The sequence below is a fragment of the Mobula birostris genome, chromosome 1 (assembly GCF_030028105.1).
Source record: "Mobula birostris isolate sMobBir1 chromosome 1, sMobBir1.hap1, whole genome shotgun sequence".
Taxonomy (NCBI): domain Eukaryota; kingdom Metazoa; phylum Chordata; class Chondrichthyes; order Myliobatiformes; family Myliobatidae; genus Mobula; species Mobula birostris.
Window position 1 is genome coordinate 82026826 of NC_092370.1, and position 24340 is coordinate 82051165.

General features: G+C 40.8%; 1 protein-coding gene across 11 annotated transcripts in view; it reads left to right on the forward strand.

Annotated features, from left to right (window-relative positions):
• LOC140197714 (intermembrane lipid transfer protein VPS13B-like) overlaps positions 1-24340 on the forward strand; it is a 1066299-nt gene that overhangs the window by 515413 nt on the left and 526546 nt on the right. For all 11 annotated transcript variants that reach the window (XR_011886009.1, XM_072258131.1, XM_072258103.1 and 8 more), the window contains exon 21: positions 8557-8704. Coding sequence is in view for 10 of the 11 variants with exons in the window: in XM_072258131.1 (XP_072114232.1) it covers positions 8557-8704 (148 nt within the window). In the remaining variant the exon portion in view is untranslated. The remainder of the gene's footprint in view (positions 1-8556; positions 8705-24340) is intronic.

Here is a 24340-nt window from a genome sequence, read left to right on the forward strand (position 1 = left end):
TCAATCTTAGCAGAAACTTGAATTGACTTGCCTCTCCTTCTGAAACTGCAACTAATAAGAGCTTCATTTTCTTTGCTTGTTCCTGAATCATCCTGGTTGCAATCTTGCTTCCTCTTCTGTCATCATCCACTTTGAAGACTAATTCATTGCAAATCCAGAATCCTCTCATGACTTAATCAATGTGTCTCTGAATTGCAGTTTTTTTTTTTTTTTTTACCAGCCTTATGGTACATTGCCCTTGAATCCGGCTGTCTCATTTCCTCTGCTTTCACCCATAACTTAATATGATGGTAGGGAAAATGCTAGAATCTTTATTAGTAAGTGCAACATAGACAGACAATAGTAATAGAATTGGATGGAATCAACAGAAATGTACAAAAGTGAAATCATGTTTGATAAATATAGAGCTTTTGTGAGTTTGCAGCTGACAGAATAAATAAGGAGGAACCAGTTAATGTTGTGTATGTGGACTAACAAAGACCTTCAATTAGGTGTCACACAAGCTTGGGAGCGTCTAGGTCTCCTTAAAAAACAAATTGGTGATCCTTGTGTGGAATTGCAGAAAATGGCTTTGATCTTAAGTGAATATTTGTCACATCTATTTACTATGGAGAAGGTCATGGAAATTATACTCAGTGGCCACTATATTGGGTACTTTGTATGTTCGTTAATGCAAATATATAATCAGACAATCATGTGCCAGAAACTCAATGTATAAAAACATGCAGACTTGTTGTCTAGACCAAACGTCAGAATGGGGTAGAAATATGATCTAAGCGATTCTGACCGTGAAATGATTGTCGCTGTCAGACAGGGTGGTTTGAGTATCTCAGAAACTGCTGATCTCCTGGAATTTTCATGCACAATAGTCTCTAATGTTGCAGAGCATTTTACGAAAAACAAAAATATTCTAGTGAGCAGCAGTTCTGTGGGGGAAAAAAATGAGAGAAGTCAGAAGAGAATGGCCAGACTGGTTTAAACTGATAGGAAGGGAAGTGTACCCATGCGCTTCAGTAGTAGAGTGCAGATGAGCATCTGTGAATGCAGAAGATGCCAGACCTTGAAGTGGATGGGCTACAGCTGCAGACGACCATGGACATACACTCAGTGTCCACTTCATTCGGTACAGGAGGAACCTAGTATAGTGGCTACTGAATGTAGTGCATCCAGGGGAGTCAAGTGATATCCAGGAGCATATCAGCTTTACAAAGGAGGAGGTGTTAGAGTTCTTGAAATGCATAAAGTTGAATAAATCATCAGGATCTGACCAGGTGTATCATAAAGCGTTATGGGAGGCAAGGGAAGTGATTGATGGAGTCTTGGCAGTGATTTTTTTCTGTGTTTGGCAGAACTGATCTTCACTCTCAATAATTTCTCCTTCAGCTCCTTCCACTTCCTTCAAACAAGATTGTAGCCATGGGCACTCACAATGGTCCCAGCTATGCCTGCCTTTTTGTCAGCTATATGGAACAGTCTGTGTTCCAAGCCTACACTGCTACTACTGCCCAACTTTTCCTACGCCACATCAATGACTACATTGGTGCTGCTTCCTGCATCCATGTGGAGGTCGTCAACTTTATCATCTTTGCTTCCAGCTTCCACCCTGACCTGAAATTTACCTGGTCGATTTCTGACGCCTCTCTCCCCTTTCTCGATCTCTCTGTCTCTATCTCTGGAGACAGCTGATCCACTGATGTCTTTTATAAACCCACGGACTCTCACAGCTATCTGGACTTTACCTCTTTGCACCCTGTTACTTGTAAAAATGCCATCCCCTTCTCTCATTTCCTCCATCTGTGCTGCATCTGCTCTCAGGAGGAGGCTTTCCATTCCAGAATGAAGGAGACGTCCTCCTTCTTCAAAGAAAGGGTATTCCTTTCCTCCACCATCAAAGCTGTCCTCAACCGCATCTCTTCCATTTCACGCATGTCTGCTCTCACCCCATCCCCCCAGCACCCCACCAGGGATAGGGAAACTCTTGTCCTCACCTACTACCCCACCAGCCTCTGTGTCCAGCACATAATTCTCTACAACTTCCACCATCTTCAATGGGATCCTACCACTAAGCATATCCTTTCCTCCTTCCTACTTTCTGCTTTCTGCAGGGATCGCTTCCCACAGGATTCCCTTGCCCTTTCATTCTTCCCAACTGATCTCCCTCGTGGCACTTATCCTTGCGGAATAAGTGCTACACCTGCCCCTACACCCCCTCCCTCACTACCATTCAGGGCCCCAAACGGTCCTTCCAGGTGAGGCAACTGTTCGCCTGTGAGTCTTTTGGTGTCATATACTGTATCCAGTGCTCCCAGTGTGGCCTCCTGATTATCATTGAGTCCCGACATAGATTGGGAGTCTGCTTCGCCAAGCACCTATGCTCTGTCCACCAGAAAAAGTAGGATCTCTCAGTGGCCACCCATTTTAATTCTCATTCCCATTCTGACATGTCAGTCCATGGCTCCTCCACTGTTGTGATGAGGCTACACTTAGGGTGGAGGAGCAACACCTTATATTCTGTATGGGTAGCTTCCAACCTGATGGCATGAACTTCTGGTATTGGCCTCACCCCCCCCCCTTCACTACTTTGCATTCCTATTTCCCCCTCTCTCCTTATCGTCCTTCACCTGCCCATCACATTCTTTTGGTGCTCTTCCCCTTCCCTTTCTTCCAAGGCCTTTTGTCCTCTCCTATCAGATTCCCTCTTTTCCAGTCCTTTTATCTCTTTCACCAATCGACTTCCGGCTCTTTACTTCACCCCATCCCTGATCCCAGTTTGACCTATCATCTAGCACCTTGTACTTCTTTAACCCCTCCCCCACCTTCTTACTCTGACTTCTCATCTTTCTTCCCCAGTTCCAATGAAGGGTCTCAACCAAAACATCGACTGTTTACTCTTTTCCACAGATGTAGCCTGGCATGCTGAGTTCCTCTGGCATTTTGTGTGTGTTGCTTGTATAAAGACCCTGCTGGGAGATTTATACAGGCCCCCAAACAGGAGTAAAGATGTGGTCTACAAATTACAATATGAGGTAGAAAATGCATGCCAAAAGGGCGATGTTACGATTGTCATGGAGGATTTCAATATGCAGGTAGATTGGGAAAATCAGCTTGGCACTGGATACCAAGAGGGGGAGTTTCTGTAATGCCTGTGATATGGCCTCTTAGAGCAGCTTGTGGTTGAACTCATGGGACAAATGCAATTCTGGATTGGGTGTTGTGCAATGAACCAGAATTGATTAAAGAGCTTAAGGTAAAAAAAACCCCGAGGGGCTTGTAATGATAATATGATAGAATTAAGCTTACAATTTGAGAAGATGCTAAAGTAGTATTACAGTGGAATAAAGGGACTTAACAGAGACATGAGAGAGGAGCCGGCCAAAATTGATTGGAAAAGAACACTGCTAGGGATGATGGCAAAGCAACAATGGCAGGAATTTTTGTGAGCTATTCAAAAGGTGCAGGATATATACATCCTAAAAAGGATGAAGTATTCCAAAGGCAGGATGATGCACCTGTGGGTGACAAGAGAAGTCAAACCCAACAAAGGAAGAGCATATAATAGAGCAAAAATTAGTGGGATATTAGAGGATTGGGAAGCCTTTAAAAACAGAGGGCAACTGAAAAAGTTATTAAGAAGGAAAAGATGGAATACGGAGGTAAGTTAGGGAATAATATTAAAGAAGATAGCACAAGTTTCTTCAGATACATAAAGTATAAAAGAGAGGCGAGAGTAGATATTGGACCATTGGAAAATGATGCTGGTGAGGTAGTGATGGGGGTGAAGGAAAAGGTGGATGAACTGAAAAAGCAGTTTAGTCATAATCATACTTTATTGATCCCGGGGGAAATTGGTTTTCATTACAGTTGCACCATAAATAATTAAATAGTAATAAAACCATAAATAGTTAAATAGTAATATGTAAATTATGCCAGGAAATAAGTCCAGGACCAGCCTATTGGCTCAGAGTGTCTGACCCTCCAAGGAAGGAGTTGTAAAGTTTGATGGCCACAGGCAGGAATGACTTCCTATGACACTCAATGCTGCATCTTGGTGGAATGAGTCTCTGGCTGAATGTACTCCTGTGCCCAACCAGTACATTATGTAGTGGATGGGAGACATTGTCCAAGATGGCATGCAACTTGGACAGCATCCTCTTTTCAGACACCACCGTGAGAGAGTCCAGTTCCATCCCCAGAACATCACTGGCCTTACGAATGAGTTTGTTGATTCTGTTGGTGTCTGCTACCCTCAGCCTGCTGCCCCAGCACACAACAGCAAACATGATCGCACTGGCCACCACAGACTCGTAGAACATCCTCAGCATCGTCCGGCAGATGTTAAAGGACCTCAGTCTCCTCAGGAAATAGAGACGGCTCTGACCCTTCTTGTAGACAGCCTCAGTGTTCTTTGACCAGTCCAGTTTATTGTCAATTCGTATCCCCAGGTACTTGTAATCCTCCACCATGTCCACAGTGACCCCCTAGATGGAAACAGGGGTCCCCGGTACCTTAGCTCTCCTCAGGTCTACCACCAGCTCCTTAGTCTTTTTCACATTAAGCTGCAGATAATTCTGCTCACACCATGTGACAAGGTTTCCTACCGTAGCCCTGTAGTCAGCCTCATCTCCCTTGCTGATGCATCCACTATGGCAGAGTCATCAGAAAACTTCTGAAGATGACAAGACTCTGTGCAGTAGTTGAAGTCCGAGGTGTAAATGGTGAAGAGAAAGGGAGACAAGGGAGTTCACTGTGGAGCCCCAGTGCTGCTGATCACTCTGTCGGACACACAGTGTTGCAAGCACACGTACTGTGGTCTGCCAGTCAGGTAATCAAGAATCCATGACACCAGGGAAGCATCCACCTGCATCGCTGTCAGCTTCTCCCCATGCAGAGCAGGGCGGATGGTGTTGAACGCACTGGAGAAATTAAAAAACATGACCCTCACAGTGCTCGCTGGCTTGTCCAGGTGGGCGTAGACACGGTTCAGCAGGTAGATGATGGTATCCTCAACTCCTAGTCGGGGCTGGTAGGCGAACTGGAGGGGATCTAAGTGTGGCCTGACCATAGGCCGGAGCAGCTCCAGAACAAGTCTCTCCAGGGTCTTCATGATGTGGGAGGTCAATGCCACCGGTCTGTAGTTTGTGTTGGTCTCCAATGTGGAAGACACTAGCAGTATGCTGGGAGTTCAAGAGTGTCAGGGAGCAAAGGTGTGTGAAGTTGCCATTACTAGGGAGAAGGTGCTTGGGAAACTGAAAGGCCTGAAATTAGATAAGTCACTTGGACCAGATGGTGTACACCCCAGTGTTCTGAAAGAGGTGGCTGAAGAGATTGTTGAGGCATTATTAATGATCTTTCAAGATTAAATTGATTCTGGCATGGTTCTGGAGGAATGGAAAATTGCAAATGTCACTCTATTCTTCAAGAAGGGAGGGGGCACAAGAAAGGAAATTATAGGCGAGGTCGTCTGACCTCAGTAGTTGGGAAGATGTTGGAGTTGATTATTAAGGTTGTGGTTTCGGGTTACTTGGAGGCACATGATAAAATAGGCCATGGTCAGCATGGTTTACTTCAGGGAATATCTTACTTGAAAAATCTGTTGGATCCTTTGAAGAAATAACAAGCAGGATAGACAAAGAAGAATCGCTGGATGTTGTGTACTTAGATTTTCAGAAGGCCATTGAAAAGGTGCAACACATGAGGCTGCTTAACAAGTTAAGAGTCCATGCTATTGGAGGAAAGATGCTAGTATGGATAAAGCACTGGCTGATTGGCAGGCAAAAAGTGAGAATACAGGGAGCCTTTTCTATCTGGCTGCTAGTGACTTAGTGGTGTTCCACAGGAGTCTTCTTTTTATTATATGTCAATAACTTTGATGACATAATTGATGGATTTCTAGCCAGGTTTGTGGATGATACGAAGACAGGTGGAGGGGCAGGTAGTCTTAAGGAAGTAGAGAGGTTACAGAAGGACTTAGTCAGATCAGGAGAATGGGCAAAGGAGTGGCAGATAAAATACAGTGTTGCGATGTGTATGGGGTCATACACTTTGGTAGTAGAGATGAAAGGGTTGACTATTTTTTAAGTGGAGAGAAAGTACAAAAAACTGAGGTGCAAAGGTATTTCAGCGTCCTTGTGTAGGATTCCCTGTAGGTTAATTTGCAGATTGAGTCTATGGTGAAGCAAAGAGTGTAAATAAAGGATGCCTTTTCTGGTTGGGTGCCAGTGATTAGTGTTGTTCTACAGGGGTCTGCGTTGGGAACAATTCTTTTCATGTTATCTGTCAGTGATTTGGATGATGGAATTGATGGCGTTGTTGCAAAGTTTGCAGACGATATGAAGATAGGTAGAGAGGCAGGTGGATTTGAGGAAGTAGAAAGGCTACAGAATAGGGGAATGGGCAAAGATGTACAGATGGAATATGGTGTTAAGAAGCGTATAGTCATGTTCTTTGCAGAAGAAATGAAAGGGTTGACTATTTTCTAAGGCGCAAAGGGACTTGGGAGTCCTCATGCAGGATTCTCTAAAGGTTAATTTGCAGGTTGAGTCTGTGGTGAGGAAGGCAAATGTGATGTTTGCATTCATTTCAAGAGGACTAGAATACACTGTAAAAGCGAGGATGTGATGTTGAGACTGTATTATAGCACTGGTGAGGCCTCACTTGAGTATTGTGAGCAGATTTGGACCCCTTATTTAAGACAGGGTGTACTGATATTAGAGAGAGTTGAAATAAGGTTCACAAAAATGATTCCAGGATTGAAAGGCTTGTCATATGAGGCATATTTGATGGCTCTGAGTTTCTACACACTGGAATTCAGAAGAATGAGGGATGACCTCGTTGATACCTATCGAATGTTGAAAGGCCTTAGTAGAGTGGATTTGAAGAGGACGTTTCCTATGGTGGGGGAGTCTAAGACCAGGGGACACATCCTCAGAATAAAGGAGTGTCCTTTTAGAATGGAGATGAGGAGGGATTTCTTTAGCTAGAGGTTGGGGAACCTGTGGAATTCATTGCCACAGGCAGCTGTGGGGGGCCCAAGTCATTGGGTATATTTAAGGCAGAGGTTGATAGATTGTTGATTAATCAGGGCATGAAGGGTACGGGGAGAAGGCAGGAGATCAGAGCTGAGAGGGAAAATGGATCAGCCATGATGAAATGGCAGAGCAGACTCAATGGGCCCAATGGCCCAATTCTACCCTATATCTTATGGTCTTCTGATCTTAAATCACTATTTATCATACCACCAATTTTGGTGTCATCTGCAAACATATTAATCATGCCACCTTCATGCTCATCTGAATCGTTATAGCAAATAGCTGGAAACCCAGAAACAATTACTGTGGCACACCACTGGTCACAGGACTCCAATCTGAAAAACAGCCCTTCACTATCACAATCTGACTCATTCTACCAAACCAATTTTGTACCCAGATTGCTAGTTCAACTCTGATCCCATGTGACCTGACCTTCCGGACTTGTCTACCACGCATGACCAAGTCAAAATCTTAGTTTTAGTCCATGTAGAGAACATCTACCACCCTGCCCTTGTCAATCCTCTTGCTTACTTCTTCAAAAAAATTCAGTTAATTTTGTGAGGTAGTAGAATGGATAATGCAATGGGATTGTTTGACAATGTAATGGGACGTTTTCGAAGAGAGAAGGAGAATCTGAGATGTGCTGGCCAGCATTTTCCTGTCCACTACTAAGATGAAAGAAAGAAATTATGGCTAACCATTTTACTTATGTTTGTAGGACATTGTTACCACAAAATTGTCACTCTATTTCATTGTGTGAAACATTTTAATGAAGTGTTAAGTTATATAAGGGGAAATATTTCTTTGTATTGTTTTCCAAAGCACATACCCAGACTATCTGACGCCTTGATATCTACCAGAATTAGTTCCATGAGACCATTGTCTTTGTTGCTCTCCATAATTAAAAGGATTACACATTTCATCAAAACATAGTGAGAAATCATTTTAAAAGAGATACCATCTTGTATTTATTTTGCATCTTTAGCGTAATAAAAAGTTCAGTGGGGTTTTTGAAGAACAAATATTAAACCACAAAAAATAGTATTAAAGCGCATGAACAAATACTTTGAAAAGGAAGTAAACTTTACAAGTACTTTAATGGATTTGAGAGTGTGTAGCACAGAAGATTAAGACTGCATTAGAACTGAAAGAGGCTAAACATTTTCCTGTCTGTATTGTACGATTGAAACTGGTCCAGAATTATGGAATGAAACTTTTTTCTGAATGTCAATTGCAAAGATCCAGTTTAAAATAAGTTTGGACAATGTTCAACTCATTTACATATAGATATGAACCCTATAATGCAAAATAGACCAATAATTGCATTAAGTGTGTCATATTAAATAGGGAGGCCATAAGGTAACTGAGAAGGAAAGTGTATCCTGACTTATCAGATGATTCTTCTTGTGGCTTATGACTAAGGCACATGTTAGGGACAGAGAGAAGGTATCTCTGCCTTTTAGCTATGCTATAGTTGGACTGGGGTGAATTAATTCTAATGCTGGATGTTTTATTTTTCTCTTTACAGCAGTCTGCAGGAGCTGTTCAGTTAGTCATGCCATCATCAAGGAAGAAAGAAGATGAGTTATCTGTTGGCAGCACACCTTTGCTAATGCAGCAGTCAAATCAAGCATCGGAATATGCCAGTAGTCCTGTCAAAACCAAAACTGCAACAGGTATTTTGGTTTGATTTTCACTTAGTAAATGAAACAATCAGCTTTAGAAGTGGTAAGACATATAGTTGTGCTAGAAAGTTTGTGAATCCTGTAGAATTTACTCTATTTCTGTATAAATATTACCTAAACTGTGATCAGATCTTCACATAAGTCCTAAAACTAGATAAAGAGAACCCAACTGAATAAATAACACAAAACATATTATATTTGTTCATTTATTTATTGAGAAAAATGATCCAATATTACACCTATTTGTTGGAAAAAGTATGTGAAGCTTTGCTTTCAGTAACTGCTGTGACCCCTTGTACAGCAATAACTTCAACCAAACATTTTTGGTAACTGTTGATCAGTCCTGCATATCGGCTTGGAGGAATTTTAGGCCATTCCTCCTTACAAAATTGCTTCAGCTCTGGGATGTTGGTGGGCTTCCTTTCATGAACTGCTTGCTTCAGGTCCTTCCACAAAATTTCTGTAGGATTATGGTCAGGACTTTGACTTGGCCATTCCAAAACATGATTTTTTTTTCTTTTTAAACCATTTTGTTGTTGATTTACTTGTCTTTCGGGTCATTGTTTTGTTGCATTATCCACCTTTTGTTAAGCTTCAGGAGACGGACTGCTACCCTGACATTCTCCTGTAAAAAAAATATTTTGATATAATTTTGAATTCATTGTTCCCTCAACGATTACAAACTGTCCAGGCCCTGAGGCAGCAAAGCACCCCAAACCATGATGCTACTTCCACCATACTTCACAGTTAGGGTGAGGTTTTGGGTATTAGTGTGCAGTGCCCTTTTTCCTCCACCTAAAGCAATGTGCATTGCTATGAAGAAGTTCAACTTTTGTCTCAGCTGTCCATAGAACATGGTCCCAGAGGTGTTGTAGAATATCCAGGTGATCTTTGGAAACTAGAGACATGCAGTAATTTTTTTTTGATAGCAGTGGTTTCCTCTGTGGTGTCCTTCCATGAACACCATTTTTGTTCAGTGTTTTTCTTAAAGTGAACACATCAACACAGACTTTAACAAGTTGTAGAGATTCCTGCTGGTCTTTTGTTGTTACTCTTGGGTTCTTTTTTACCTCCTTCAGCATTTGCACGTTGTGCTGCTAGTGTGGTCTTTGCAGGATGCCCACTCCTAGGGAGAGTAGCAACAGTATTGAGTTTCCTCCATTTGTAGATAATTTCTCTTACTGTGGACTGAAGAGCACTCAGGTCTTTAGAAATGCTTTTGTAGCCTTTTCCAAATTTGTGCATCTCTGAATTCTTCTTCTAAGGTCTTCTGGAAGTTGTTTTGATCGAGGCATGGTGCACATAAACAGACCTTTCTTGAGAAGAGCAGGCTCTGTCAGTAACCTGACTTCGTGTGTCCCTTTTTTTTTATAGGGCAGGGCACTTCTACAACCCACACCTCCAATCTTATCGCATTGATTGGAACACCTGACTCCAAATAGCTTTTGTAGAAGGCATTACTCCAGAGGTTCACCTACTTTTTCCAACAAATACATGTAATATTGGATCATTTTTCTCAATAAATAAATGAACAAGTATAATATTTTTTGTGTTATTTAATTGGGTTCACTTCATCTAGTTTTATGACTCATGAAGATCTGATCACATTTTAGGTCATATTTACCCAGAAATAGAGAAAATTCTACAGGGTTCACAAACTTCTTAGCACCACTGTACTTTATGATGGTCATAACAATTATTGATTCAGGCTACGGGAAAATATTTTCAACCACATTAACTTAAAAACAAAATTGTCTATAATTTTCAACCAACATTACTTCATTTTGGTCAATCTTAATTGATGTCTGTATGCAGGCCATTTTCATAAAAGAATAAATTACAGTGCATGTTCAATTGGAATTGGCAGCAAATATTACTGAAAATAGCTCAGGCAATCTTTGGTTGTTGTAGTCAGCAAGCAACAAGTGCACCTTGTTGCATTGTAAGTGTTGTACAGTAATGTACAAGTGTACATTATTGTTTCCTTATCTTATAATGCTAGTCTATATACAAACGTTTGTATTTATATTTATATGTTTGGCAGAAATGTCCAAGTAAGTATTTGGGTCACTTCCCCTAGTGGGAAAACTATATTAGTGGTGTAATAAAACCAAAGGAGCAATGAAATGGGTAAATTGGTGCTTATACAGCTGCACTAATACAGTGTTAATATTTTTAAGTACTTGAATTTTAAATGAAATTGCCAATATGTCTTTTATTTTTGTAACTGTCAAAGTTTCCATTTCTCATAGTGGTTTATAATATGTTTTATGACACATTCTGGTATTTCATGGTTAAGTAAGCATGGTTTTCTGACTGGCTTCCATTAGACAGTGCACAGCATGCAAAGGCACCTTATTAATATTTGTCCGTGTGGCTGAGAGAGTAAGCCATTTTTGAGAGAAGAGATAGTCATCTAAATGTGGAGAATTATATATGAGCATTGCTTCTCCTCCATAGGCATATATTGGTAATGGCCCATACTTATTTTGAGAACATGAAAAAGTAGGAATGAACTAATCAGGCCTTCAAGCCTGCTTCACAGTTTAGTTGTATCATGACTTGTCCAGTGTTGGCCTTGAGTTCAATTTCCCATGCCCTCCCTTTGTTCTTTTGTTTGTTTGTAGTTTAAATGTCTGCCACGCTCCACCTTCAATGTATTTGTAGAATTATAAATTGAGCATAACACTAATGGAATTCAATTGGCCCATAGAACTATTCCTAGGTCCATATCAGAGGAACTTATAGTTACACTCTCTGGTCCATTCTCAGTGGTCTTGCAATGTGTACACATTTCTTCCTCGAAGACCTGATCTTCAGGTAGTACCTTCCAAATAAGTGTAAACATGTATTCTTCATGTCAATTTTAATTCGCTTTCACTTTATTTTATACTTATGATCACTAATACTCTACTACTAAGGGGAAAAACACCCTCCATCTATTCTGTCCAGACATCTCCTTGTCTTAGACACCAAGCACAGTGATTCAAGATGCTGACTCATTGTCCGTATGTCGACAGCAATTAGAATTGGGCTATAAATGGACCTGTGTGAAACACTTATGCATGTCTGAATAAAAGAAGTAGTCTCTTCATTTGGTTTTCAGGTAGAGTCTCATTTTGTTTCTTGCTGAGGCAAAATTGCATTTGGGGCCCAATGACACTGCCATCTGTACCAAGTTTCAATGTTCAGCAGAGAAGTTAAATGTTGTGGAACTTGAGCTTTCACTGTCTCAGGAAGGGAACAAACAAATCTCCTGACAATTAGTGAACATACCAGGTGAGTAGTGAGGAAGATCTGTGGTAAGCTGCATGAAGAGGTTGGTCGTGCCTGAACGAAGGACTGAATGCACTGTCATTTGCCTACCAACACAACGGGTTTACAGTGGACACTATCTTGCTGGCTCTCCAATGGGCTTTGGATCACCTGGACAGCTGGATTAATCTATGACAGGCTGTTAGTTATCAATTACAGCCTGGCACTCTACACTGTCATAACTCAATACTAAATAACAAGCTTTGAAAGCTGGGCCTCTATGTCTCCCCCTACAAGTGGGTTCTTGACTTTCTCATCAGGAAAACACAGTCAGTATGGATTGGATATAACATCTCCTTCCCGCTGACAATCAACACAGGTGCATCTGAAGCAAGCATGCTTTGCCCACTACTCAATTTCCTCTATATTTATGACTGTGTGGCTAGGCGCAGCTCAAACATCATCTATAAATTCACCAATGACAGTACTATTGTTGGCATAATCTGAGAAGGTGATGAGGAGGCACATAGGAGTGAAAGAGATCAGTTGATTGAGTAGTGTTGCAGTCACCTGGCACTCAACATTAGCAAGACCATGGAATTGATTGTAAACTTCAGGAAGGGGAATTTGGCAGAAGAGTCACCAGACTTCATTGAGGAGTCAGCAGTGGAAAGGGTGAGCAGTTTCAAGTTCCTGTACGTCAACATCTCTGAAGATCTGTCCTGGGCCCAACATATTGATGCAATTACAAAGAAGGTACAACAGTGGCTATATTTCATTAGGAGTTGGGGAAATTTGGTGTGTCCCCAAAGACTCTAGCAAATTTCTACAAATGTACAGTGGAGAGCATTCTAACTGAAAACTCATACTCAGTGTTTTAGCAACAGTTTCTTCCTCTCTGCCATCAGTTTTCTGAACAGCCCATGAAATCATGAGCACTACCTCTCTCTTCCTCTTTCACATTATTTATTTAACTATTATTTTAACTTTTGGTAATTTGTTATGCCTACACTATGCTGCTGCCACAAAATAACAAATTTCATGTCTATTTCACTGGCAATAAACCTGATTCTGATTCTGATTTAATGCATTTAGTAACAAACGTGGTTTACTTCTTCTCCATTATAATTTGTGATGTTTAGTTTGTTTATTTTGAGAAAGAAGAAACCAAAATTAGTTCCTCAAAGAATCATAGACCATGTTGTGAACCCAGCTAGGCCCAGTTTCCTGTGTTTTGTTCATATCAATCCAAGCCCCATTTCCATCTTGGGATATCCAGGAATATGAATTTGAGTAGTTTTTGCTGTATTTGTGTTCCGGAAATAATTTTATGTCAGAATGATGCAGTGATCATCTTGTGAGTTGAACTCACTCGCTTGGTTCTACTCCCATCCCTGTCCTGCTACAGTTGTTGTTTTTGCTCATATTTTGTTTTTCTTTTTACTCTCATTTTTTAATGTGGAGTCAAGGATTTTCTGTTGCGATATGTGGTGTTTGTTTTTGGGAAGTTATTAGCAGATTGTGAGCCAAGTTTTTAAAATTATTTTTAAGATCCATTAGAATAGTGGCATGGTTTCCTGGGAGATTCAGGATGGTATGATGTCATTATCTAGTTACTGATAAATTATATTCTATACACTACAATTCTCACAATGTTTAAAAATGAACAGTTCAATTTATTGTACATCATTAATATACTTCGAAAATGCTGTGCAAACATTTGCTGCTTCTTAATTATTACATCTAAGTGTGTGGAAGGAAATTTGAATTTATTCTTAATTTTCCATGGTCCCAAAGCATCCTAAATTGCTGTAGAGCAATCACGTTAGACACAAAATAGTTTTGCAAACTGTGGCATAATATTATTGGACAGAGCACAAGGAGAACAATTGTTTAGCCAGTAGTACTGTTGGATATTTTTGTATCTATTTCTGTGGGCTTATAAATCTGTGGGCCAAGACCTGATGAAGATCTTGGCCTGTAACGTTGACTTGCTGAGTTCTTCTCGCATTTTGTATGTGTTGCTCAAGATTTCCAGTATCTGCAGTTTCTCCTGGTTCTAGTTCTTTGTTTACATATTTTATTTGATGGACAATACATCATTTCTTAAAAAATACAATGATCTTGAATTCATATTTTTTTTACTTGAGTTGATAGGCTCATGCGTGATAAATGTGCACAAGATTCAGAAGTTATTGACAAGGCATGCATACGTTTAAGATGAGTGGACCAATAGGTGTTATCTGATTATGAACTCTAGATTCCAGATATCAGGTTCCAAAGCTAGTGATTCCAGTCAATTAGTTTATTCCATTAAGTTATTTTGTTAGAAATGAAGGCCCCAAAAGATGCCATAGACCTGTATAGTGGCAATAAATGAAAGTAAAATATTCCAGGTGGGTAACAAAACTGAGGGGAATGATCACAAGGGAATTTACAGTCCCTGCTTACTCCTTCTGCAATTCTTAGTGGTCTCCTAGCTGTCTGTTGCCTGTACTTTTAGAGTGACCACCTGCATATGATCTACTGTAAGTAAGTTTTGATTGAATTTAAAATTGAAATAAACAGCTTTTTAAAGCAAACACACTGTCCAAAATCATTCCCTGAAATATCAGTGAAATAACCAACCAAGAATGTAAAGTTGGTGAAACAACATCCGCCAAAAACAGAACAGGTAACAGAATGGGCTGTTGACCTTTCATCAAAATGTTGCTCACTGAATAGTTAGAAGGTCTGGTCTGTTCCTAATATTGGATAATTATAAGTAAGCATTGACTAATCATTATGGAAGCAGTTGTATAATTTGCAGTAATCTGAGTACAAAGTAGTATAAACAGAATGATTGCTTTTCCAGGGAAAAAAATAAACTTATCCCACTAATAATTACTGTATTGTGGAACAGATGTAAAGCACTGAAGTATTTCCTGTAGTAATTGAATTTGGCATGGAGGTTTAAAAAATTGCTGCAATTATGACACCGTTGGCTGGTGAAATCTGCTTTGTAAAGAGGCTAAAAATTGATTTCCAAATTGATTTTAGTGCCAGTGCTAGTTAGTTTAAAGCCTTTACATGTAATTCATAATTAAGCCACATGTTTTGTTCCTGAGCTAATCACATAAATGGTGCAAAATGAATGTGAAATCAATAAAGTCAGTGAAGTGTGAAGTCCTGAAGTGTGAGAATGGTTTCACTAGACACAGAAGTCATTAGTGCTTGCTTTTGCATATGGTTTTGTTTGCTGTCGTCTATTAGAGCTATGCTGTCACTTCAGTATTTAATTTCCAAAGGAAATAGTTTTGTGGAACAAAATTTTTACCTGGCAGAAAAGGTATTTGATTTGATACAGAAACAAATGCATTAAATGCATTTGTTCAAATCATAAATGTTTATGATTTGATATATGCTCCAAGTTTATTAGAATGTGAAACTAATCATTAATCTAGGAGGCCTGCTCATTCCAGCTAATTCTGCATAACTTCATAATTTTCATTGATTTATTTAATTCCTGTAACAGTAGATGTTGCTATCCTCTCTATAACTGAAGTGAAAGCGAAGTACAGAATAATCATGTTCTTAGATCTCCACCCATTAATCAAAAGCAATAACTTTCCACAATACAACAGGAATTCTGCAGATGCTGGAAATTCAAGCAACACACATCAAAGTTGCTGGTGAACGCAGCAGGCCAGGCAGCATCTCTAGGAGGAGGTACAGTCGATGTTTCAGACCGAGACCCTTCGTCTTGGCCTGAAACATCGACTGTACCTCCTCCTAGAGATGCTGCCTGGCCTGCTGCGTTCACCAGCAACTTTGATGTGTGTTGCTTAACTTTCCACAATATGCATGTCTTGTGAATGTGGGCACTGAGGCCATGAATTTGTAATTCAAATTCTTTACTGTTAATGTTTAAGTCTCCGCTGATGACATCTGCTCTCATGATCTTGTTTTTGCTGAGGTTGAAATTGGGCTTCTCAGTTTCTTGTCAGCCATGTGTGGCAGCAAGACTGGCCTAGGTCCTGGCTGTGGGATGGACAGAGTTGATGTTGTAAAAGTCATTGAAGTGTCCCTTGCAGCTGCTGAAGATTGAAATTGGAATTAGTTTATTATTCACATGTACTGAGACATAGTGAAAAGCTTATCTTGCATACAGCTATAAAGATCAAATCATTACATCAGTGCTTTGAGGTAAAACAATAACAGAATGCAGAATAAAGTATAACAGCTGCAGAGGAAGTGCAATACTGGTAAACAACATTACCTCACTGTTTTTGATGAAGTTATTGCACTTTCTGACTCTCAGTGTGGTTAAGCCTTGGGTATTGGAGATCTGATTTACCTGCAGACTTAACACCATGAACCCATAAGAAATACTGTTGGAGTAAAGTTAGACATTTGGCCCATTAAGTCCTGTTCAACACTGTTCTCTTGTCTTCTCCCTGTAACCTTTAACTCCCTAACCAATCAAGAACATAATAATCTCTGCCTTAGATATGTCAGTGACTTGGCCTCTAAAGCCTTCTGTAGAAATAAATTCTACAGAATTCACCTCCTGAAGAAATTTTCCCTCAATTTTAAATGTCCCTTCATTGGGAGCTGTATTTTTGGATTCTAATTTCTCCTGTAATGGAAACATACTCACCATATTCACAATTTGCAGGCCTTTCAATTCTTGCCAGCCCAGGTTGTTTTGTTGAACATCTGTCTTCAGCTGCCTATCAATTTGTTTCTTTCAATCCAAGAATGGTTAATGTGTGTACATAATCAACCCTTCATCTCCTGATCATTCTCATCAAACCAGTTCTGGTTCTCCTTGCAAGAAAAGCCAAGAATCAGTTCAAAGGTGAACATCAGGGCAGGCCATGATCTGTAAACATTTTTGTTCCTTTTAAGATGGGAGTTGACAGATCACTTGTGAGGTCCTACCTTTGAGTAGATAGCCTTGAAGGATTCAACAATGCTGTGGTCACTGATAATTTTAACGTACTGAGGTACATTGAACATTTTCTTTTTGCATGCTGTCCATGCAGATCATTTCATTACAACATTCCACTGAGGTTCGTTCACTCATTATATGTCATGTCATATGACTTGGGTGATCAAGGTCTTTCCATGGCCGTGATTGTTCTTGGCAAATTTTTCTACAGAAGTGGTTTGCCATTACCTTTTTCTGGGCAGTTTCTTAACATGATGGGTAAACCTTGCCATTATCAATACTCTTCAGAGATCGTCTGCCTGGCAACAGTGATCGCATAACCAGGACTTGTGATGTGCTCCAGTTGCTCATATGACCATCCACCACATGCTCCCCTAGCTTCATGTGACCCTGATTGCTACACCTTGCATGGTAGCAGAGAGAAGGAACGTCTTACAGCTCCTTTGGTACAGATGTACCTCTCCTGCCACCCAGCATTGAGGTAGTAGGAGGTAAAACAATAAAAGAATGCTGAATAAAGTGTTACAGTTACAGAAAAAAGTAGTGCAAGTAGACAATAAGATACTTAGCCTTGACAGGTTGTGACGTCAATGAGCCCATTTTATTGTACTAGGCGACCATTCAATAGTCATAACTGTGCGATAGAAGATGACCTTGAGCCCAGGTTCATGGTTTTCATGTATTAGTATCTTCTGTCCAATGGGAGCAGGAAGAACAGAGAGTGTCCAGGGTGGGTGGGGCATTGAATTACATTGGTTGCTTTACTGAAGCAGAGGGCCGGGTGCATGGAACAAAGTAGTGAATCAAGCAGTGATCAGTCCAGCAGTCATTACTGCAGTCTGGCTACCTTCACCACTTTGAGCTCTTATTTGTACAGGTACCTTTGATGTGATGCATTATCAAATACCTATTGAAAATCCAAATCTCAATATCCAACTTCTTTCCAGACTCCATTCAGTGCAGACCAGTGTTATTCAGTCTCCTTTCATACGATAAACCTCTCATGCCAGAAGTCAATTAACAAATCTGTACTGCACTAATACTGAGGCAGGCTTATCTTTCTTTAGGCACAGAGACAAAAATATACACACTACTTCAAATATGAGCCAAAACACTGAAGGCTACAGACTAAAAATTAGTCTTGCACTGTTATTTAAATACATTTTTCTATTTTTGTCTCTGTAAATAAAGTGCTTTTGTACTACTTTATCCAGCATTAGGGAAGAATGTTCATGGTATACTATTGTAATGAATTCATTCTGTCTTCTATGTATGGTTTACATTTCATTCACTTTCTCAAGAATTATTTGATGGGAAGGCTTCTACCTCTATAATTAGAGTGAGATGTTTCTATCTCAACTGCAGTAATTGTAAAGGCATTGAAGTTAATAGGTATTTTCAACTGTCCTTCTGGAGATACTCAAAATGATGTCAAATTTACAGAATGCTGTTTGTACTTTACCTTTCAAAATGCTTTAAAGTGTTACCCTGACTTTTAAAAACCATCTTCAAAGTTTTTTTTTATCACATTCATTATTTTAAAAGAGCAATGTTGAAATATAGCAGAGACATACTTTTAATATGCACACTGAAGCTAAGCCTGTATGAATTATGATTCTAAATATGCAAGGTTAAATAAAAGCAATTAGCTGCAATTGATAGTGTGCTGCTTGTCTAACTATGTTCAGAACTGTTCTTGCACTTCAGTCCCGGCTAATAATAGCCAGCTGTAAGGGTACTTAATAGGAAGTGTTTTCCTCATTAAAATTTCATCCTTTTAAACCTCTTTTGTGCAGAATTTCCCATACTTCAAATGGAGAGTTCTGGCAGAATATGTAACTGGAGAATATCAAAGCCAAATTTATTCTTATCTCCATGCAGACAAATACACACTTTCCAAATGTACACTTTCCAAAAATAGCTTGCTGATTACAACTAGGAAAGCTAAGAGTATTTCAAAGCTCATTCTGCTATTCTGTGTTTTATCACCACCCACTCATCATGGTTCAGTAATCTTTAAAACATTTGATGATCAAAAATCTCTTGGATTTGAAATTTTCAGTTGCCCTTGACTCTTTCATAACAAACTTTGATTATGTCCTAATTTGCCAAATTTGGTGGCTGTGCACCTCGGTTAGGATAAAGTGTTCCTGGCTGGACCCTGTCAAGTCTCCTGGCACCAACAACATGGGCGAGGGGATCTTGATTGTCACATGCTATTATATGTCAGCTGATAAATGTGTTTTCCTTAAGCTTTGTTCCGAACGTGGAGAAAATGTTAACAGCAGCAATGAATGTACTCTGGGTGGGAGACTTTTATGTCCAAGTGCAATTGCCAGACTGGGCCAGTGGCAGGGTTTGACACTATAAACATGCCAAAAAAGTCTATCTAAACTTGTCCTTACTTAACATCTTATTGTAAATGATCTGTTCATGACAATATTAATAGGAGTTAACCATTGTGCAAGCATAGTAGAGCCAAAGTTTTGGCTTCACATGGTTGAATCCTCCATTATGTTAATTCCTTCTGCCTTGGAGCCAACCAAGTTGGAAGAAATCAGGTGGCTGGCATTTACTCCCCTCGGTACCAGCTGATATTGGTAGCAGCAACTTGCCAAGGTTTCTTCAGCTGAAACTCAAAAACTAACAGCTGCTGGAAAGAGAAGGATAGCAGACACCTCCATCACCTCCAAGCTTCCTTACAATTTGTACACAATTGTTACCAGGAAATATGTCCCTGTCGGTTCATCTTCGCTGGATCAGTCACTCTGGAAATATTTAGCAGGTAGATATAACTTCTCCTCCAGTGTAGGGTAGCTATTCAGAACTTTCTCAATGGCAAATAGGAATGAAGCTTAAATGTTATTGCCTAGGAAGTCCAGTATGAACATTAAAAATGCAGGGTTTTGGAGTGTGTCCAGAATGTATGATCCTTTGTAGAAAGAGATTTCATTTTGATTTCATCATAAATTTCTTATTTCTGACCTTAATATTCTTATCTCAACTGCCTATCAGAGGAAATGTTTTCTCCCAACCACCAGCTGTTATCTACTTTAATCACTTAAATACTATTTAGATCACCCTTCATTTTGGTATATTAATCTATATGCTGATAACCTGTGGACATAAAGAAACTCTTTAATCCCTGTTGGAGGAGCACTGAGAAGCACCAAGAAATGAACCAATTGTTAGAAATGAGGTATAATCTATAACACAATTTCTTCTGTTTTTTTTAATCCAACCCCTTTGAAATAAAATTCCATATTCTATTGATCTAATTCTCGTTTAAGTCCAAAATGGATAAACACAGAATTTTCTATGTTGAATTCCATTTACCTCAGAGTTTTTTTTCCCAATCAACTTCCCTGCCAATATCTCTTCTGCAAATTTTTGCGACCTCCCCCCCCCACCGAGAACATGATTTTCCATTTACCAAAGTGTTGTCACCAAACTTCAATACATGTTATTGAAACTTCAAACTCCATTCATGTTATTCAAGTATAGATTCTGGAGGGGTGGAGGGGGGGGGGAATCATCATTAACTCAAGTGTCCTGCACCACACCTTTTGCAGCTGAATCCTAGACTTCCTATTGGATTGCCGATGGGTGATAAGGATGGGCTCCCTCACCTCTGCCTTCTGACCCTCAACACAGCTGCCCACCCCCCCCCGGGTTGTGTCCTGAGTCCCTTCCTGTACTCCCTTTACACCCACAACTGTGCTACCACATAGCTTCAATCTGCTGATCAGATATGCAGATAGAACTATGTTGATTGGCCTTTATTTCTAGCAGTGTTGAGACAGCCTACAGAGGAGAGGTTAACACCCTGACACAGTGGTGATGAGATAACAGCCCCTCCCTCACTGTCCAAAAAACAAAAGAGCTCATCATGGTTACAGGAGGAACAGAGACAGGCTTCTCCTGATCTACATCAATGGGACTGCATTTGAGAGAGTGAGTAGTTTCAAGTTCCTCAGTTTACACTTCACTTGGACTGTATGCACTGGTTGTGCAGCAAAAAAAGCACAACAGCGTCCCTTCCACCTCATGAAACTGAAGAAATTCGGCGTGAGCCCCCAAGTCCTCAAGACCTTCTACAGGGGCACCATTGAAAGCATCCTGACTGGCTGTATCACCACCTGGTACAGGAGGTGTACCAACCTTGATTGCTGGGCACTGCAGAGAGTGGTACGGACAGCCCGGCGCATCTGTGGATGTGAACTTCCCTCCACTGAGGACATTTACAGCAGCAGGTGCGTAAAGAAGGCCTGGAGGATCATTGGGGACACCAGTCATCCCAACCATAAAGCTGCTTCCATCTGGCAAGCAGTACAACAGCACTAAAGCCAGGACCAGCATGCTATGGAGCAGCTACAAGCCATTAGACTGATTAATTCACATATCTGTACATTGCGACAGAGACATAACACAAAGATTTTTACTCCCTCATATTATGGGACGGATGTAAGATTTAAATAAATTCACATTTAAATTTTATCAAGGTGCAAATGTTGGTTCATTAAGTAGTTAGAACTCTCTATTAAAAATTTTGCAAAAAAGAGCTGGTTTCTAGCGGACTGAATGGAATCTTTACAACAGAAATGCAGTGCAAGGCATTGGTGATACTGGTAGTCTGGCTTTATTTCGGTTTTATTGGTAAGAATATCAATATTCAATTCTTTACAAAATGAGTTTTAAAAAACTAGCTGAAGTTCTGTTGTCTTATTTAAGTAAATGAGTGTTACAATATAGGCAACCTTCTCATGTTCTGCTTTACTTTGTCTGAATCCTGCAGTTTCAAATTAATTACTTGAAGCATATCAAACAAAACTTCACTTTGCACATCACTTTTTAATCTCTAAAATAAGAAATCTGACTAATTTTATGACCATCAAACTGTATAATCTGCTATATATACATGCTAACACTGGAGTTTGTCAGGAATTGGCTGGACTCACAACTGGAAGAACAAATGGCAGAAAAAACATGCTGGCTTTCATCCTGATCACATGCTCAGGGGAGAAAACCTTCATACCAAGAAACTTAATTTCTTGGAAATGTACTTGGGGAGAAAAAGCAGAAGAAACAGCACCATGTAGCGATATATTATTTTAAAGAAAAATGTATTATCACATCTGTTGAGGTATTTAAGACATGCTGGATCACTTCAAAGATTAGCCATGAAACATCACCAGCCAAATGGCATCTGTCAGTAGCAGCATAATTGGATGGGAATATTTCTGACCTAATAAATTCCTTTGTAACTAGGTTTATGAGCCTAAATTAATAATCAAAGTCTCCTGTCTTTTAAATTGCATGTGTGGCAACCTAAAACAATCTACATACTGTAGAGATTAAAAGCAAAATAAAAGTTGCTGAAACATGAACTTATTCAAATAGACAGGGTCATTTATTGACCAGAAAGAAGAACTGAACCTAATTATATCTCTCACAACATGCTGGAGGAACTCAGCAGGTCGGGCAGCATCCTTGGAAAAGATGAGTTAACATTTCGGGCTGGAACCCTTCATCAGGACTGAAGAGGGAAGGGGCAGAGGCCCTATAAAGAAGGTGGGGGGAGGGTGGGAAGGAGAAGGCTGGAAGGTTCCAGGTGAAAAACCAGTAAGAGGAAAGATAAAGGGGTGGGGGAGGGGAAGCAGGGAGAGAATAGGCAGGAAAGGTGAAGAAGGAATAGGGGAAAGAACAATGGGTAGTAGAAGGAGGCAGAACCAAGAGGGAGGTGATAGGCAGCTGGGGGAGGGGACAGAGTGAAACTGAGGGAGGGGGAGGGAATTACCAGAAGTTGGAGAATTCAGTGTTCATGCCAAGGGGCTGGAAACTACCTAGACGGTATGTGAGGTGTTGCTCCTTCAACCTGAGTTTAGCCTCATCATGGCAGTAGAGGAGGCCATGTATGGACATATCCGAATGGGAATGTGAAGCAGAGTTGAAGTGGGTGGCAACCGGGAGGTCCTGTCTGTTGTGGTAGATGGAGCGGAGGTGCTTAATGAAGCGGTCCCCCAATCTGCGTCGAGTTTCACCGATGTAGAGGAGGCCGCACCGGGAGCACCGGATGCAATAGATGACCCCAACAGACTCACAAGTGAAGTGTTGCCTCACCTGGAAGGACTGTTTGGGGCCCTGAGTGGTGGCAAGAGAGGAGGTGTAGGGACAGGTGTAGCACTTACGCTTACAGGGATAAGTGCCGGTGGGAGATCCGTGGGGAGGGACGTGTGGACCAGGGAGTCGCAGAGGGAACGATCCCTGCGGAAAGCAGAGAGGGGTGGAGAGGGAAAGATGTGCTTAGTGGTGGGGTCCTGTTGAAGGTGGTGGAAGTTGTGGAGGATAATGTGCTGGATCCGGAGGCTGGTGGGGTGTAGGTGAGGACAAGGGGAACTCTGTTCCTGTTGTGGTGACGGGAGGATGGGGTGAGGGCCGAAGTGCGGGAAATGGAGGAGATGCGGGTGAGGGCATCATTGATGATGGCAGAAGGGAAACCACGATCCTTAAAGAAAGAGGATATTTGAGATGTCCTGGAATGGAAAGCCTCATCCTGGGAGCAGATGCGGCAGAGACGGAAGAACTGGGAATAGGGAATGGCATTTTTGCATGTGGCAGTGTGGGAAGGGGTATAATCAAGGTAGTTATGAGAGTCAGTGGGCTTATAGAAGATGCCCGTGGACAGTCTGTCTCCAGAGATGGAGACCGAGGGATCGAAAAAGGGGAGAGAAGTGTCTGAGATGGACCAAGTGAATTTGAGGGCTGGGTGGAAGCTTGAAGTAAAGTCGATGAAATTGATGAGCTCAGCATGGGTGCAGGAAGCAGCACCAATGTAGCTGTTAATGTAGCGAAGGAAAAGTTGGGGAGCAGTACCAGTATAGGTTTGGAGCATAGACTGTTCCACATAACCAACGAAGAAGCAGGCATAGCTGGGGCCCATGTGAGTGCCCATAGCTACACCCTTGGTCTGAAGAAAGTGGGAAGAGCCAAAAGAGAAGTTATTAAGTGTGAGTACCAGTTCCGCCAACCAGAGGAGGGGAGTGGTGGTGCGGAACTGGTGAGGTCTATATGTATGCAGTCTGGCAGGTTATTATGTCACCACCTTTGTACCCTAATAGATTGAGTTTTGCTGCCTTGGAGTGTGTTAATCTGCAGTGTAGAATTAAAATACCTGAAGAATCTCATTTCATGTCATCCAACTTGCAAAATGTTGCTGGAATCTACCAATATCTTCACTCTTTATTTTTGCAATTTATGTATGAAATTGATTGCAACGGCATTTTGCTAAGAATAGCAATATAATGCGTAAGTTTACTGGTGAAAAAATGCTATGTCCTGTACTATTTACCACATCTTAACACAGCGGTCCCCAACCACTAGGCCGCAAAGCATGTGCTACCGGGCTGCGAGGAAATGATATGATTTGGCGATATGAGTCA